Source organism: Pogona vitticeps, chromosome 15 (genome assembly GCF_051106095.1).
Source record: "Pogona vitticeps strain Pit_001003342236 chromosome 15, PviZW2.1, whole genome shotgun sequence".
NCBI classification, from domain to species: Eukaryota; Metazoa; Chordata; class Lepidosauria; order Squamata; family Agamidae; genus Pogona; species Pogona vitticeps.
The window spans coordinates 2,351,692-2,370,924 of NC_135797.1; the positions used below are offsets into that span (position 1 = coordinate 2,351,692).

General features: G+C 46.0%; 1 protein-coding gene across 1 annotated transcript; it reads right to left on the bottom strand.

The window, feature by feature from the left end:
* Positions 1-292: 292 nt before the first annotated feature.
* Positions 293-3,140, bottom strand: KRTAP19-3 (keratin associated protein 19-3). The gene is made up of 2 exons (XM_072984113.2): positions 2,826-3,140; positions 293-1,880 (listed from the first exon to the last, which is right to left on the bottom strand). Exon 2 carries the CDS (start codon positions 1,857-1,859, stop codon positions 1,344-1,346), a length of 516 nt encoding a protein of 171 aa, XP_072840214.2. The 5' UTR covers positions 1,860-1,880; positions 2,826-3,140; the 3' UTR covers positions 293-1,343.
* Positions 3,141-19,233: the final 16,093 nt, after the last annotated feature.

Consider the following 19,233-nt stretch of genomic DNA (forward strand, 5'->3'; position numbering starts at 1 on the left):
CACTGCCCCGTTCTCCCTCTCCTTGGTTGCTGGTCTCCCTGCGTGCCAGCAGGGATTCTGCCTAACACCCTGCTTGGACCCAGATGAAGACCTCGCCGTGAGCCACGCATCTGTCCCTGCATGTCTGCCTTGACTGCATGAGAAGAGCCAGCAGTGGCCATGGTTGCCTTTTTGCATCAGGGAAGATCCAGGATGGGTCAAGGGAGCTGCAAGTGGGGAAAAAAATGTGGGATGGACTGGGCAAAGCGAAGGGAGAAAAGGGGAGAGAGCACAAGGTCAACACCAAGTTCCTCAACACGTTGGTAACCATGCCTAGAATCATCAGCAGTTGATCTTTCTCATCTCTCCAAATCTCAGTTCTTCTTAATGTCCACAGACCATGGTTTCATCATTTTACAGGCGTGCGCTACCACAGTTGGGAGAGACAGACTCGTTGACAAGGTAGCCCATCCTACCGAAATGTCTGAGCCCAAAGCCTCCATAAAAGTTTACTGCCAACCCTGAACCCCCATCAGGGCGTGAGACAGGGACTCTGACAGCAACGGTTCAAAGCTTGAAGACATGATGATGGTTATATTGAAAGAGCAGGGGTTGGACTGTAGTTTTTCATGGAAGGAGCTGGTTGAAGCTTTGTGGGTGTCTGCCTTGAAGGACATCAAGGCTGGTGGTGGATACACTGCCTTCGAAACCAAGTTATCATCAAGCAGAGCTATGCAAACTGAACCTGGCACACAAGGCATGACTGCTTTCTGTGAATTCATACATTTGTGCCTGTTTCACGTGCATTGTTTTTAAAAAATAGAGGTGTCCCACACCATACCAAGAGTTGTACTTAAGAGCACACTGAGTGAGAGATTTAGTGAATTTTCTTCCTCATCCTTAGGCAAAACATCTGTGCAAATACAGAAAGAGAGGGGGGAGAGAGAGAGAAAGAGCGAGGAGATGGCCTTAGTTATACTTTGGTGAAACTACCAGACAACACAACAGAGGCATGGGCTAGAATGCAAGATAGGCTTTATTGAATGCATGAGACATGAGTGGACAATAGCACTGAAGAAAACTACAGAGGTAAATAACATAAGAAGAAGTTACAGCAGAATTCTAGTGACTCATTTTTGTTACATCAAGAATTTCAGAAGCTGAGATGGGAGAGGAGAGGAAAGGAAAGACGGCGAAGCTCACGGAGAAAGTCCAGGCTTCAGGAATGGTCCTTAAGCTCAGCTTCTCCGAAGGCAGGAAGAAAATAATCGTTCAGCAATGGGTCCGTATCATCTTGGAACATCCAGGGGTCTTCCGAGTATCACACAGGTTTCGTTGGTCTAGGCGTGCACGTTGCCATAGGGCTACAGGCAGATGCTTCCACGTTGTCCGAAAAAGCTACCCCTCCTATTGCACAAGCCCTTGGAACCAAGGAGCCCAGAATTGAACCCCCCATATCCGAAAAAGCCATCCCTCCCATGGTTGTAGCCACTGAAACCAAGGAGCCCAGAACTGAGCCCCCCATATCCCAAACCCCCATATCCCAAGCCTTGCCCATAACCGGGCACAGCACAGGGAGAGTAGCCTCCGACCTGAACGCCTTCAGGGCTTGCACACAAGATGGGCCCTGGAATGGTTGCTTGGAACGGAGGAGGATGGATTGTGACCTCGCTTGCTGGGTTCTGGACGATGCAAGCAGGGTGGACCCCTTGAAGCACTCCGAGACTAGCGGCGGAGACGGTGCCCCCGTAGCCGCTGCCAATGGAACCCAAGCCCCCAAGGCCTAAGGCGCCCCCGAAGCCACGGTTGTCAGATCCAAAGCCAACGCTGGGGGTGGCAGCGCAGGAAGGGATGGCGTTGGATGGTCCACAGATAGGCATGGCTGAGCGAGGGAGGTCAATCTGAAACACAAAGTCGGAGAACTGAATTGGGTGAGGAAGGTGGAAAGGCTACAGTTACAGAAGGATCGCAAGAAGTGTGATGGAAACGGTACCAAAGGAAGAGAACCAATAATCCATCAACCGACCAAAGGGGCTGCAAAGAACAAGAACTGAATTCAGGAACAATCAGTCATTAAAAATTCTCTTGGAGAGAAGAAATAGGAATGAGCACCTGAACCACATCTGAATATACAAAAGACCAAGCCAAACCTGGCGTGGGGGTGTGTGCTCAAAGTTGGGCTTTGGGTGGACAAAATTTGTGATCATTAGTGCCTCCTGCATGGTATGTATATATATATATATATATATGTGTGTGTGTGTGTGTGTGTGTGTGTGTGTGTGTGTGTGTGTGTGTGTGTGTGTGTGTGTGTGTGTGTGTGTGTGTGAGAGAGAGAGAGAGAGAGAGAGAGAGAGAGAGAGTCTCCCTCTCCCTCTCTCTCCCTCTCTGTCTCTGCATCTACTCTACCACTCTCTTTAGAATCAGAACGGATTGTTTTTAAATTCAGTTCTCTACCCATCTCAGATACGTATATGTGTAAATTCTCATCAAAAGGAAGCCGAGACTACCTTCTTACCCTCAGGTTCTGTGCTCTATCTTCACGAGAATGGTCAAGTAAGGAAAGAGAGTTAAAAGGGCTGAAGAAGGAGAGAACAGTCCGGCGGAAGCAGAACAAAGGCCGGATTTCCCGGCGTCTCCTCGTCGGCTCTCGGGGTGGGCTGACATAACGTAGCCATAGGTGTTTGCCCGTTTTCCAGAGCAGATCTTGGTTTTCGGAGAGCTTACAGACCTCATGCCTGTAGAGACCTAAGTCTTCCCAAGCTGGCTAGACCCTTGCCCCCCAACTAGCTCTAGGCCAATGTGACGATTGGACAAGCCTGGGAATAGCCCAAGGATGATGGACTTACCTGTTCCAAAGAGAAGCTGTAGAGCTGAAAGGAGAGTCAGGTGAAGCTGTTGGATTTCTGGAGAAGCAGACGAGCTTTTATACCATTTGAGAAACCTCCACCTTAGCATAGAGACCGCCTCTTTTGTCAATCATCCTTCTTAACTGCTGACCTTTCTCTTTTCAAAGTTTAGAATCCCCATACAAAGCACAATGTATGAGGTGGCCAATTTAATCTTGTTGTCACCACAAGAAACTAATTTAACAACTATTCTTTCCTCTTCCGCGGGATGTTGCTGACTTCAAGTCAAATGGTTTCCTTTGGAATGATGTAGAAAACCACCAACACGCTGAGAGTGGAGATGGCTATCAAGAAATCTCTTTCATCCTCTTCCTCATTATTATCATCATTGTTGTTCATAAATTTTAGGACAATGTAGAAACATTGCATCAGCACTAGGACGTTAAAGGCCACGAGCATCTTTCCTGGTGCTGAGCCTGGCCAGGTCGTATCCTGGCCAAAATTCAAGGGGGGGTTGGATTCAAGTCCTCACAAATTTAAGAGAAAATGGAGTAGAAATGATCTGTGTCCCCCCTTCTCCCAGGACAAGTGTGGGGCGTATTTATTTAGTGGCTGTGACAAAGTGGGGATGGATGGATGGATGGATGGATGGATGGATGGATGGATGGATGGATGGATGGATGGATGGATGGATGGATGGATGGATGGATGGATGGGTAGATCGATTGGGGGATGGATGGATGGATGGATGGATGGATGGATGGGTGGGTGGGTGGGTGGGTGGGTGGGTGGGTGGATGACTCTCTCAATTGAAGGAAGGAAGAAAATAATTTAAAGGGTTTTTTATTTAAAATCTTCAGCCATATCATAAAGAAGACAAACATAAGAATCCTGAAAATCACCATTGAGTATTTCTGTCAACATTTCCACCCTTGGATTTCGTTTGAAAAAGGTTCTCATTTCTCTAAGTGAAAATAGTGAAAATCATCCTGAGATAAAATTCCAGCCCCCCCCCGAATAAACCAGTTCAGCTTATCTAATTAGGTGGTACAATTCCATTATCTATCTTCTCTGTTTGCTTGGAAGTACCAGACTCACAATTACACAAGTGATTTAAGAGCATGTGGGAGACCTGATGACCCTTCAGCTTCTTTTGTGACATTACTCTCTCCCTCAGGCTTTAATTAGCCAGCCATTTTTGAAATTCTCCATTCCCCCAAATTACTTTAATCTGCAGCGTGCCAGAGACAGCATTTTGCCGTCTCTGCAGAATGCGGCTTCTATGGCTCTCCCGAGACTTTGATCCTCACCTTTTCTTTCATTTGAAAGAAATCAGTTAAATATTATAAATGTTGATCCTCAACTTTTTCTTTCATTTGACCCCATTGGTTGGTTTACTCCTTTTCCCTCATGCCGATCAACAGGAAATCTGGACTCGTTCATCACAGTCTGTCTATTCAAATGACCTCTGCTGATCTTTGTCTCATCACCATTCATGTCTACACAGCGGAATTGTACAACATCTTCCATATGGCAGCCGTTTTCGCTGCCTATATTGCGAGGAATCCATCCCAGAAAACAGCGGGGAGCCATTTTGTTTACCCAATGGACATTTTGAAACCGCCTATCAGCTGTTTTGAAATCATCGTTTTGTGAAGAATCGGTTCCCGAAGCAGGGAACTGATCATCGCAAAGTGAAAAAAAAACCATTTAGACCAACTGCGATTGTAAAAAGATTGTCGTAATGCGGTTTTGTCGCAATGCGGGGCAATCGTAAAGTGAGGCACGACCGTACTTGAATGAGCAGGGGACACGAATCAGTTCTACTCCTTGTTTCCTTTAATTTGTGGGAAGATCTGTTCAACCCCTCAACTGGACTTTTGTCCGGATGTGACCTAACCAGGCTCAGCACCATGAAATACACGTGTGGCTTGGAATGTCCTAATGCTGATGCATCCATTTTCATGGTCTCTTAGAATTCATAACAACATGTATAATAATGAAAAAGAGGACTGGAGAGTTTTGATGACGGCCATCAACACTGTCAGAGTGTCTGTGGTTTTTTTTTAAATGTCATTTAAAATTAAACCACTTGACTTGAAGCAACCTACAATGGAAGGGGGAGAGAGAGAGATTAAATTCATTCCCCATGTTTCCAACTAATTAAATCTGCCACCTCAAACATAGTGCTTTGTGTGGGAATTCTAAACTTTGAAAAGAGAAAGGTCAGCAGTTAAGCAGGATGATTGCTGAAAGAGGCGGTCTCTATGCTAAGGTGGAGGTTTCCCAAACGGTATAAAAGCTCATCTGCTTCTCCAGAAATCCAACAGCTTCACCTGACTCTCCTTTCAGCTCTACAGCTTCTCTTTGGAACAGGTAAGTCCATCATCCTTGGGCTATTCCCAGGCTTGTCCAATCGTCACATTGGCCTAGAGCTAGTTGGGGGGCAAGGGTCTAGCCAGCTTGGGAAGACTTCGGTCTCTACAGGCATGAGGTCTGTAAGTTCTCTCAAAACCAAGATCTGCTTTGGAAAACGGGCAAACACCTATGGCTACCTTATGTCAGCCCACCCCCAAGAGCCAACGAGGAGACGCTGGGAAATCTGGCCTTTGTTCTGCTTCCGCCGGACTGTTCTCTCCTTCTTCAGCCCTTTTAACTCTCTTTCCTTACTTGACCATTCTCGTGAAGATAGAGCACAGAACCTGAGGGTAAGAAGGTAGTCTCGGCTTCCTTTTGATGAGAATTTACACATATACATATCTGAGATGGGTAGAGAACTGAATTTAAAAACAATCCGTTCTGATTCTAAAGAGAGTGGTAGAGTAGATGCAGAGACAGAGAGGGAGAGAGAGGGAGAGGGAGACTCTCTCTCTCTCTCTCTCTCTCTCTCTCACACACACACACACACACACACACACACACACACATACACACACACACACACACACACATACATACCATGCAGGAGGCACTAATGATCACAAATTTTGTCCACCCAAAGCCCAACTTTGAGCACACACCCCATGCCGTGTTTGGCTTGATCTTTTGTATATTCAGATGTGGTTCAGGTGCTCATTCCTATTTCTTCTCTCCAAGAGAATTTTTAATGACTGATTGTTCCTGAATTAAGTTCTTGTTCTTTGCAGCCCCTTTGGTTGGTTGACGGATTATTGGTTCTCTTCCTTTGGTACCGTTTCCATAACACTTCTTGCGATCCTTCTGTAATTGTAGCCTTTCCACCTTCCTCACCCAATTCAGTTCTCCGACTTTGTGTTTCAGATTGACCTCCCTCGCTCAGCCATGCCTATCTGTGGACCATCCAACGCCATCCCTTCCTGCGCTGCCACCCCCAGCGTTGGCTTTGGATCCGAGAATGTGGGCTTCGGGGGCGCCTTAGGCCTTGGGGGCTTGGGTTCCATTGGCAGGGGCTACGGGGGCTCCGTCTCCGCCGCTAGTCTCGGAGAGCTTCAAGGGGTCCCAGTTGGTGGCATCGTCCAACTCCTACCAAGTCAGGTCACACTCAATCCTCCTCCTTCCACTGTAGTCATGCCAGGGATGATCTTGTCTGCAAACCCTGAAGGCGTTGAGGTCGGAGGCTACTCTCCCTGTGCTGTGCCCGGTTATGGGCAAGGCTTTGGATATGGGGGGCTCGGTTCTGGGCTCCTTGGTTCCAGTGGCTACAACCATGGGAGGGTTGGCCTTCTCGGATATGGGGGGCTCAGTTCTGGGTTCCTTGGTTCCAGGGGCTTGTGCAATAGGAGGGGTAGCATTTTCGGACGACGTGGAAGCATCTGCCTGTAGCCCTATGGCAACGTGTGCGTCTAGACCAGCGAAACCTGTGTGATACTCGGAAGCCCCCTGGATGTTCCAAGATGATACGGACCCATTGCTGAACGATTATTTTCTTCCTGCCTTCGGAGAAGCTGAGCTTAAGGACCATTCCTGAAGCCTGGACATTCTCTGTGAACTTCGCCGTCTTTCCTTTCCTCTCCTCTCCCATCTCAGCTTCTGAAATTCTTGATGTAACAAAAATGAGCCCCCAGAATTCTGCTGTAACTTCTTCTTATGTTATTTACTTCTGTAGTTTTCTTCAGTGCTATTTTCCACTTAAGTCTGATATTTTCATTAAAGCTTTTCCTGCATTCTATCACATGCCTCCGTTGTGTTGTGTGGCAGTTTGCCAAAGTGTAACTAAGCCATTGGCCTCCTCTGTGTGTGTGTGTGTGTGTGTGTGTGTGTGTGTGTGTTTATTTGCAGAGAATTTAAGCTTAAAAATAAGGAAGAAATTCACTCCATCTCGCACTCAATATTCTCTTAAGTAGTGTACAACTCTTGGTATGGATTAATCATTTGCATTTTTGTAAACAATGCACGTGAAGCCGGGAGAAAAACATCAATAGAGGCAGAGTCCCTGAGGGCATTCAATCCAAGAATGGCCGAATGAAAGAAATACAGGGAAATCTATATAATTTATGGGAAAGGCCTTTAGAAACCTGCTAAGATTTCTGTGAAAAATGCAGAATTTCTCCCAGTCTCCTGTGTCCAAATCAGCTCTGAGATAATGATAAGGGAATCTTGGTGACTCTGATCCTGGAAAAGAGTTTCACATTTCTACAAGATGTCCTTCATGAACTGCTGATGGAAATAAATGGATGACCAGTGTGAGGTAGAAGGTGGCGGGACAGTGGCAAGGAAGCGCTCAGTCATGACATTTGAACCGTCAACGTTTTTCTCTGGCTGTGATCACACAGGAAAAGACATGGTCAATCAAGACGAGTTTTGGAGCGGTGTGGTCCGATTTGATTTTTTCCCCCAGCGATCACATGACGCACAGAGATGCGTGCTGCAGCCGAATCCCAAGGTCGCCCAAGATTAGGGTTGCCAGATACACGGGTACTAAAAGGAGGACATAGAAAGACAAAAAGGAGGACAAAGGAGGACATATTGAATGTTTCATTTGAATTGTTCCAGATTAAACCCACAATCAATACAATTTTATTACAATAGCTGCCAATAACTGTCTCTTAGCGAACCGACTAAGAAACAGTCATGTTAAAAAATAAAAATAAATTCAATGGAGGCTTCCCCCCAAAAAAAATACCGGGGGTGGGCGGGCAGGTGAGGGCGGGGAAAGCCAGAGGGAAGGGGGGCTTTCCACCTCTCCCCCTCCCATCCAAAATTATAACATAAAATATACAAAAGCCTGACATTTTAAAGGTTTTTATCTTTGCCTGCCTGACGGAGGACGTTAGGCTAAAAAGGAGGACACGTCCTCCTTTTGCCTGACATCTGGCAATCCTACCCAAGATGGATTACCTTGGTCCCACTGTAGGACCTCTCCTGTTCATGGCCTAGCTAGATCAATTCATGGAAGGCAGAAGGGGTCCTTTCAGGGAGATCCCTCCCGTTCAAGCAACCCTTTCTGTTGCCTTCAGGCCCGTGTCTTTCCAGCTTTCTGATTGGACACCACGTCTTAGTTTAGTTACCTGAGTATTAGGGACTACAGTCTCCATCGCCCCTGAGAGTTGACCACGGAGCTTCAAAATATAACACATCCTACCCTTTAAAAGCAGGGGTGTGGTGACGCTGCGAGATAAACCGCAAAAGCCTCTGGCCTGCGAGGTCGGAACATCAGCAGTTCGAATCCACGCGAGAGAGGGAGCTCCCGTCCCTTCTCCCAGCTCCTGCCAACCTAGCAGGTCGAAAGCATGTTAAGATGCTAGTAGATAAATAGGTAACACTACGGTGGGAACGTAATGTGTAGTTGCGCTGGCCACGTGACCATCGAGAACTGTCTAGAGGGAAATGCTGCCTCTACGGCTGGAAACGGGGATCAGCACCGACCCCTAGAGTCAGACACAACTGGACAAACTGTCAAGGGGAACTGTTAACTTTACCTTTCCCCTTTAAAAGAGGCTGAAGTTCTTCATGTACCTGCTAAACTACAACTAGATGGATTAGCCAGACCTCCAATTGAGCATGAAAGTGTAACTAAATTTTCTCATGGTTAAGATGAACAATTCCGGAGCCCACAAGAATCTTCAGACGAGCCCCTATTCTTTCAGCGCACTGTCTATCTCCTCCAGTTAATGGCCCCCCCACCCGCCAGGAGCCATTCTTTCTTCCTGATTTGAGCGGGTTGTTTTCGGAACCAAATCTCCCTGTACTGGTGGTGGTCTGGGGGCAGTAGGAGTCTATGAGGGCATAGTTTTGGGGAGCATTCCTCATGCGAGGAATGGCCATCACAGAAGAAGTTCCTCCTTCGACCATCCTGGTTGAGTGTGTTCACAACCTACGAAGCTGGTGAGCTATGAGGAGGACGCATGGATGTTCATAGGTGATATAGACCCATTCCTGTGTGTTTATCCCGGGCTGCAGAAAAGCAGAGCTTGTCCACCATCCCTGAAGCTCAGATATTCTGCACAAACTTTTCCAGTCTTTCCTTTCCTCTCCTTTCCCATCTTGCATGCTCAAATTCTCATGATGCATTGATTACGTATCATCCTATTGCTCACTTCTTGTTCTTTGCCTCTGCCTCTTTCATGTGTCTGAAGTCGGGCCTCTCTGATATTGTAGCTTCGTGACTTCTCCACGGTGTCACGGACGGTCATCTTGGGGAGCATATTTTCCTTAAAAGCTAAAGGAAGAAAAGGCTCTAGAAGCTGTTGGTGGCTCACGGTTGGTTGGAGACCATGTTGGTGGTTTTGCTTTGGGGTGCTTGGAGGGCTTTAGGAGGGTTACAAGCATCTCTCCTTGGCCACCATAGCAGTGGATGTTTCCTGGGATATAACTCTTGCAAAAACCTTGGTATGGTACCAGCAACAATCAAGAATGGCAAAAGCTGGTGTGGATTCTTGGTGAGGTTCTTGGACTGGAACCAAAGAGATGAGGCTCCTGAAGCATCACCAGGTGGTGTCTGGGGTGGTGTCCCCGAGACAGACAGACAGAAAGACAGAAAGACAGACAGATGGAGGGATCCAACCCAAATTGGATATGGATCTCCCACAACTGCTAAGTGCAAGGAGGGCCCCTTGAAAGGTCACATTCCAAGAGGGTGGCTGGATCAGGGCCTCTGATGGTGGCATCTACTTGCTGGCGGATTGCCTCAGCTACCACGGGAAGATTGTCCAAATAGAGCTTTTTTATTCTTCTAATGGAAGGGAATCAAGCTATCCTTTCCCACATGCCTCTCAATATCCTGCTACACCTGGCTCTTTCCTGCCTTTGCCTGCTGTGCTTTCTGTCTCACCCACTATGGTGGGTACCATCCTGCACTGACTATGTCTTACATGTCTGTCATGGATAATGTACCAGGTTGGATGCCTTGGGGATCGAGAACCTGCATGAAGCAAGAGTAGGAGAATGAAGGCGAGAGGGAGCGAGAGCCATTTTGGTCTTGCTTTAGTGTTGAAAGAGTGGGGGCAGGATTCTGGCTTCATATAGTGCCCAAACTTACTTGGCTGAACCATGAGAAAAGTCTCTTGAACTGGACCACCATCAGCTCAAATATGCTCGAATGCTCACTAGGGGATCTACGTAATCCACCTAACTCTAGTTACAGTGTAATAGGCAGAAAAAGAACCACCGACTCTTAAAGTAAGGGTCTTTCATATTTTCGAAGTCCCATAATCCCTGGCCAACATTGTAGAAGAACATACAAAGCAATGCGTGCTGCTTATACGGAAGGCGAGACTTAAATAATTGCTTCCCCATCTTTAAGCAAAACATTTTTGCCTATACAAACACACTCACACACACTCAGATGGCAGATGGCCTTAGGTACATCTTTGGGGAATTACCACACAACAGCATGTGCTAGAATGCAAGATCGGCTTTATTGAAAACATGAGAGATGAGTAAAACACAAAGGTAAGTAACAAAAGAAGAAGCTACAATAGAATTCTGGTGGTTGATTTTTCTTATATGAAGAATTTCAGAAGCCGAGATGGGAAAGGAGAGGAAAGGATAGATGGCGAAGCTCACAGAGAACGTCCAGGCTTCAGGAATGGTCCCCAAGCTCAGCTTCTCTGAAGGCAGGGAGAAAATAATCGTTCAGCAATGGGTCCGTATCATCTTGGAACATCCAGGGGTCTTCCGAGTATCACACAGGTTTCGCTGGTCTAGACGCACACGTTGCCATAGGGCTACAGGCAGATGCTTCCACGTCGTCCGAAAATGCTACCCCTCCTATTGCACAAGCCCCTGGAACCAAGGAACCCAGAACCGAGCCCCCCATATCCGAGAAGGCCAACCCTCCCATGGTTGTAGCCACTGGAACCAAGGAGCCCAGAACCGAGCCCCCCATATCCGAAGCCTTGCCCATAACCGGGCACAGCACAGGGAGAGTAGCCTCCGACCTCAACGCCTTCAGGGTTTGCAGACAAGATCATCCCTGGCATGACTACAGTGGAAGGAGGAGGATTGAGTGTGACCTGACTTGGTAGGAGTTGGACGATGCCACCAACTGGGACCCCTTGAAGCTCTCCGAGACTAGCGGCGGAGACGGAGCCCCCGTAGCCCCTGCCAATGGAACCCAAGCCCCCAAGGCCTAAGGCGCCCCCGAAGCCCACGTTCTCGGATCCAAAGCCAACGCTGGGGGTGGCAGCGCAGGAAGGGATGGCGTTGGATGGTCCACAGATAGGCATGGCTGAGCGAGGGAGGTCAATCTGAAACACAAAGTCGGAGAACTGAATTGGGTGAGGAAGGTGGAAAGGCTACAATTACAGAAGGATCGCAAAAAGTGTGATGGAAACGGTACCAAAGGAAGAGAACTATTCCTCCAATAACCCACAAATGGAGCTGCTAAGAACACTTTGAATAAGATACAACGGAGTCATTGCTTCCAAGAATTTGTAGGATTTTTATCTCTCAGAATCCTTTGCTGTCTCAGTCAGTGGTGAGGGATTAAGTGAGTTTGCTATCCGCAAACATCTACAGAACTCTCACGTTGCACCAAGTGCCGTACTTGAATGAAGCTTGTTGTGGGATTGAGTCGCACTCATAGCCTCATTTACTCCAAAGAAAAGGACATTGATGGCGGATTCAGATCATCCATGGATCTGCCAAGAGATTTTCTCAGTGTTGTACCATGGCGAGTATAGGTTCGATTATGCCTGCCACAGATTTTAAGAAAGCAAAACAGCTCATCATTTTTGACATGTGAGTTCAAACTCATCCTTTTTCAAAGGTAAGCACTCAACATCTTGGGCCCCATGTTGATTTTTTTTTTAAAAAATCTGTTTTGCAATCTCTAACATTCTATTCTATTCTACTGAGCACTCCCATTTTAAAAAGGAACTGAATCAGAATTCACATCACCTTAAATTCTGCCCACTAAGTGAAAATATGTGAGGGAAACATAAATTTGAGAGAAGCGTCTCTCAAAATCATAGCAAATGTCAATCTGTTTCAATGCTGTATCACTTTTCTAGCATCCCTTTTCAAGCCAGACAGACATTTCTTGAAGGGCACAAGCTATATCTTGATGACTTTTTAAAGAATGAAAAGCCCAAGCTCTCCTGTAAACTCCATACACATCACCATATAAAATGCCCAGATTTCTAATTTTCAAAAGCGTAACTGGACTTCTATGCAGTGTTTTGATTCTGGGGTCCTTCCCTCCTATCTAGAGTACTGTCTTTCCCAGGCCCACCAAAGTTACTCATCTCCAAGTAAATCAAAGCTTTCCTCATGCTTTCCCTTGGTTGTCACAAAGCTTTATAATTTCTAGAGCAAAGATCCATCTAGCTGTTTCCTGGTATGAATCTTTTAAAAATATGGAAATGTCCCAAGAAAAATGCTTACCTGCTCCTGAGAGAAGGTGAAGAGAAGAGGTGAGAGTCGACTGAAGCTGTTGGAGATGAAGAGAGAAGGCTCGGCTTTTATACAATTCTTGCAGCGTCCTCTGTGGCTAAGACACCACCTCTTTTGGCCAACTCTTTGCTTAGTCGCTGACAATTCTCCTTTCATGCGCAGAATTTCTGCACTAAGCATAAAGGGTGAGATCCCATGATTTAGTTGTGGTTATCATCATGCTACTTAATAGATTCCCATCTATTTCCCCCTTCCTTTGAATGTTGCTGAACCTGTGGCAAGGTATTTAATTTCATTTGATGCTTGAATAAGCCACACACCCACACAAGCATCCAAAGGGCTGGTCAGCAAGACTTATTAACCATCATCTTCATCATTAACATCATAAAAGTCATCAAGAACTTGAGTTCATCCTCATGGCTGTTGCATCAGTGCTGGAGCTTCTAGGAGATACTCTTGTGTCCAGGTGTTGAGCCCACTCATCGAAATCCAAAGAGTTTGGAGTGCCCTGTTTAGAATATCTCCCATGAATTCAAGAACTCAAGGGCACCTGCTTTGTTGTCTTAAAGAAAGATGGCTAGTCCATGATATTTTGGTGTTCTAGGTGTTTCATACTGGACATTCCTTTACTCCATCTCCACATTGATTTCCTTATCACTGATATCAACAATGAAGGGCTAACCCTGTCTGTGATGTGCACATCGTCCTCACTATCTTATGTTTATCTTCCTCTAATATTTCCAGGAGCAAATAGAGATTGATAGACTAAACGTTCAACCAAATCAAAGTGGTTTCTCATTATTATTCTTCTGCCTTTTTAAAAATCTATCGAAAATATTCTTGTTTTTGCTGCACTGCACATTCTTGGAACTGTATGGTTTTCATTAATGTCTTTTAATTTGTTTTCTATGCCCCAGATTTGATTTACGTAACGTTTTCTTCTGAGTTTCATTGACTGGACCATTAAACCTGTAGAGCCAATAAAACAGCTTCCGAGGCCAAATTATTTTTCCATAGATTGAAATGATCCCTGTAAATGCTAAAGAGGCACAAACAACTTCAGTTTGCAAATGAAAGAAAAGGTGGAGACGAAATCCTCAAAAGGTGGAAGCTGCATTCTGCAAAGCTAACAAAATGCTATTTAATTTCTTGTGTATACGGAATGGCTAAAGCAATTTAGGAGCATGACTTTCATAGATCACTGACTAATTAAATCCTCAGACAGAAAGGGGTGTCCCAAAACTAGCCCAGGAGTCATGAAAGCGACAAAGTGGGAAGAATTATAAACGGATTCCTTACGTTGAGCTCCTCCACCAGAATCCTTGGTCCGTCTTGCTCTTACCACTTATTTCAGCAGCTCTTGGTAAATCAGGCTCAAGACACATTTCTGGACTTGAAATTTGGATATAATAGAAGGACAATAAAATCTTCTGTGCAGTTTCCTTGTAAAAATAAGTATTTTTATAGCACGGGAAATTGGTTTCGAGGAGGATGTCTCTTAGTTCTCTCAAGGGTTTGAGGGTCAACGTTCACATGTTCAGTTTTGGCTGTCTGACACAGACATTGTTGCTGAAGTTGAACACTCTCTGTGGGACAGTGTGAGGCAAAATCCATGGAGAAGAGCGACAGCTGGTTTTCCTACGAAAGGGCCATAAAGACTAAATAATATCATGCATCTCGACATTTATGAATAGTCGGTGTATAGAATTTTTAACTGCCCAAAAGTTGGTTGCAACTTATACTCGTTTCAGTGATTATTCAAGTCGCTGAAGGAAGGTTTAAAGCTCTCCGAAAGGCTCATAATATCCGTCAGATTTCAACCAGATCATTTGTAGACAACGTGTTCTTCACACCCCCGATGAATTCTGGTCGAACATTTCAGAACTTTGCAGGACCAGAACTTGGGAGTGGGCGACATACACCTGTAGCGTCTTGGTTTGAAAATTAGAAGAAATCCACTTTTTGGAACTGAAGGATGAAAGGGCGGAAGAGTGAAGGGTGCAGGAGATGGGGTTGAACCTGAAGTGTTCAGGGTGAGAAATTAGCCTTAGATTGGGAGAAAGATTCTAATCGTTGGAGGATTATTGAAGCTTGCAGGTGCCCGGGAAGCCCCATGAAATTCATGGACGTTGAACCCCTTACATCTCCAGATGCTTTGTTTCACAGGCACACCCTCAAACCATGGCTGACCGTGGTCCAGCACATGCCATCTCATCCCTTAGTTCCAGTCGTACTGCTAGATTTGAATCAAGGGTTTCCAGAACCTTGGAGGTCTCGGTTAGGGTGACCTCAGTTAAGGAGCTGGTGATCTTGTTGAGTTGACCCTCGGTTTAGGGATCCTGTCTAGAGCGACTCCTCCCTGTATCAACCAGTTCCATCCATTAGAGCAGTGGTCCTCAACCTTGGGCCTCCAGATGTTCTTGGACTGCAACTCCCAGAAGCCTTCACCACCACCTCTGCTGGCCAGGATTTCTGGGAGGTGAAGTCCAAAAACATCTGGAGGCCCAAGGTTGAGGACTACTGCATTAGAGGACTCCATCCTGTCACCTTCCATCAAGGTGACCCTCCCAGGGGGCATCCTTATTTGATATGATAGCACGTTTCAAATAATTGGAAAGGTAGTCATACAGAGAAGGGGTGAGAGTCTGTTCTCAATCAACCCAGAGTGCAAGGACACACAACAAATGGGCTCAAGTTACAGGACGCCAACTTTCAGTTGAATATCAGGAAAACTGTTAGAGCAGTACAACAATGGAGTCAAATGGGGGGAATGGTAAGTGTTCCATCACTGGAGACATTTAAGGGAACGTTAGACTGCATTTTACTTGACTGTCTAACCTGGATTCCCGAGTGTTTTGGACATTATGGCCTTATAGATCTCTTCCAACTCCATTATTTTATCATCTGTGGATTCTATGCTGCTCCGGGAAACTGGAAGCAAAGCTTTCTACTTAAACAGGGAGTTGTGTCACATCAACCCAAATGGGGAAGCAGAGCATCCCCTTGGTGGCCCAGCAGATAAACTTGGTAGTTTGGTAGCTAAACCTCCATAGTCTGGTAGCTAAATTAAGAGAGAGAGAGTGCCATCAGACTACTGAACAGATGTGGGTCTGATGACAAAAGAAAGGGTCACTGTAAAGGGAATGATCTCCCTCTCCATCTTCCAGGAAAATACTCAAGAAGGTCCAGCTTGGGGACAGAGAGGGAACATTCTGGAGAGAGTGTCTCCATTCGTCATGCGATCATAACAGACCACACAACTTCAAAAGTTATCTAGATGGCCATCCACCACCAAAGGAACACTTGTATGGTTCTCCTGTGAGGGCTAAGGGCTTCCTTTTCATCATCCCACCACTTTCCACCGCAAATGGGCTGCCTGTTTCTTTCCATCAGCAGTTTATCAAGGACATATGGTAGAAATGTGTGATTCTTTCAAATGGGTCAGAGCCATCAAAGTCCTCTCAACATCATCTCACAGCTGAGACTAACATGGGAGACTCTGTGGGAGGTGTTTCAGTCTAGACAAAAATTTAAATATGTTTCTGAATACATTGCCCCTAGATCATGTGTGCTTCTCAGAATTTCTTTCATTCGTCCATTCTTTTCGTGCATTCCCTCATGGACTTTATTGAGTGTATAGATTTGTGTCTTTTTATGGGCACTGTTTTTTTTTTTTTTTAAAAAAAATACAATGTTCCACACAGTTCTGAAGGCTGCACCCTGCATATGGAGGAAGAGTTTGAGTGAACTTCTTCCTCATCTTCCTGCAAAACATCTCCGCAGAAGCAAAGACCCATGCAGCTGGCAGATGGCCTTAAGTACACTTTGGTGAATTAGCACACACAACACAAGGGAGGCATGTGCAAGAACGCAGGATAAGCTTTAATGGATATGTGAGACATGAGAGGACAATAACATGGGAACAAAACTACAGAAGTAAGCAGCAAGAGAAAGAGGAACGTCAGCATGCTGGTTGCTCATATTTTTTTAAATGTATATTAAGATTTTCAAAAGCCAAAGTGGGAAAAGTGGGGAAAAGGAAGATTGGAAATTTCATGGGGAATTTCAGGAATGCTCCCTCCAAATCCAAATTCTCTGGTCCCAGGACAAAAACATTCAGCATGGATCAGTTTGGAATATCCACGGGTCTACCGAAGTATCAAACAGGTTTTGTTGATCTGCTAGCACACACTCCTATGACAGATCAGGCACACGATGCCTGAAGGGAAGACATAAAAAAACCCCTCCCTTCCCATAGACGAAGCCCCTGTAATGAAAGCCCTGATATCCAAAACGCTCATATCCAAAACCCCCATAGCCAAAGCCCTGCCCATAACCCCAATGAACACAAGGAGCATAGCCTCCGATTCTGTGGCCGTCAAGGCTTGCAGATGACAAGGAGGAGGTACGACTGTGACCTCATTTGGTGGGAGCTGGATGATGCAATCAGGGTGGACTCCTTGAAGTACTCCGAGACTAGCGGCGGAGACGGTGCCCCCGTAGCCCTTGCCATAGCGAAGGGAACCAGAGCCCCCAAGGCCTAAGGCGCCCCGGAAGCCACAGTTCTCGGATCCAAAGCCAAGGCTGGGGGTGGCAGCGCAGGAAGGGATGGCGTTGGATGGTCCACAGATAGGCATGGCTGAGCAAAGGAGGTCAATCTGAAACACAAAGTCGGAGAACTGAATTGGGTGAGGAAGGTGGAAAGGCTACAATTACAGAAGGATCGCAAGAAGCGTGATGGAAACGGTACCAAAGGAAGAGAACCAATACTCCTTCAACCGACCAAAGGGGCTGCAAAGAACAACAGCTTAATTCAGGAACAATCAGTCATTAAAAATTCTCTTGGAGAGAAGAAATAGGAATGAGCACCTGAACCACGTCTGAATACACAAAAAATCAAGCCAAACATGGTATGGGGGTGTGTGCTCAAAGTTGGGCTTTGGGTGGACAAACTTTGTGAATATTAGTGCCTCCTGCATGGAATGTATGTAGATTTGTATGTGTGCTGTGCTTGTGAATCTCTCTCTCTCTCTCTCTCTCTGTGTGTGTGTGTGTGTGTGTGTATGTGTTAGTGCATGTATTCTACCATTCTCTTTAGAATCAGACTGGAATATTTTTAATCTCAATTTCCTACCCATCACAGATAGGTATCTGGGTAAATTCTCATCAAAAAGAAGCCGAGGCAACCTCCTTTACCCTCAGGTTTTGTGCTCTCCTCTATCTTCAACAGAATGGCTGGGTAAGGAAAGAGAGTAAAAAGGCCCAAAGAAGGAGAGAGCAGTCCTGTGAAAGCAGAACGATGGCCAAACTTCCAAGCGTGTCCTCGTTGGCTCTCGGGGTGGGCTGACATAAGGTAGCCATAGGTGTTTGCCAGTTTTCCAGAGCAGATCTTGGTTTTCATAGATTAAAAAGGAGAGATTTAGATACAGTGGTGCCTCGCTTTAACGAAGAATCTGCATAGCGATTTGATTTTTGCGATCGCAAAACTGATCGCATTGCGATGTTTTTAACGGCAAATAATCGCTGTGCGATGATCGGTAAGCTGTTTCGCTTACCGATTTTCGCATAGCGATGTTTTAAAAACAGCTGATCGGTGGTTCCAAAATGGCGACCGGGTTAAAAAAATGGCCGCATGCAGTGTTTTCACTCCCTTTCCTTGCTTATCGGGCAGTGGAAATGGTGGCCTTATGGATGATTTTCGCATAACGGTGAGTTTTAAGCCCATAGGAATGCATTAAACTGGGTTTAATGAATTCCTAAGCGCTTTTCGGTTCTGCATAGCGACGAATCCGGATAGCGACACTTTTTCTGGAATGGATTATTGTCGCTATGGGGGGCACGACTGTTATTGCTTCCTCCTCATTAAGCAACACTTTTCTTCCTATACAAACACAGACACTCAGATGGCAGATGGCCTTAGGGACACTTTTGGTGAATTACCACACAACAGCAAGTGCTAGAATGCAACACTGGCTTTATTGAATGAGACATGAGAGGACAATAGCATGGAAATAAAACACAACGGTAAGTAGCAAGACAAGAAGTTACAGCAGAATTCTGGCGGCTGGTTTTTGTTACATGAAGAAATTCAGAAGCCAAAGGGGGAAAGGAGAGGAAACAAAAGACTGCAAAGTTCACAGAGAAAGTCCAGGCTTCAGGAATGGTCCTCAAGCTCAGCTTCTCTGAAGGCAGGAAGAAAATAATCATCCAGCAATGGGTCCATATCATCTTGGAACATCCAGGGGTCTTCCGAGTATCACACAGGTTTCGTTGCTCTTGTAGCACACGTTGCCATAGGGCTACAGGCACACACTTCCACGTCGTCCGAGAAAGCCACCCCTCCTACAGCTGAAGCCACTGGAACTAAGGTGCCCAGAACCGAGCCCCCCATATCCGAAAGCCCCATATCCAAAGCCTCGCCCATAACCCGGCACAGCACAGGGAGAGTAGCCTCCGACCTCAACGCCTTGAGGGCTTGCACACAAGATGGGCCCTGGAAGGGTTACAACAACAGGCGGAGGTTGGATTACGACCTCACTTGGTGGGATCTGGGTGATGCCATCAACTGGGACTCCTGGAAGCACTCCGAGACTAG

Bases quoted from the DNA above. Each gene is read 5' to 3' on its own strand.
- KRTAP19-3 (XM_072984113.2), bottom strand. From the start codon at position 1,859: ATGCCTATCTGTGGACCATCCAACGCCATCCCTTCCTGCGCTGCCACC.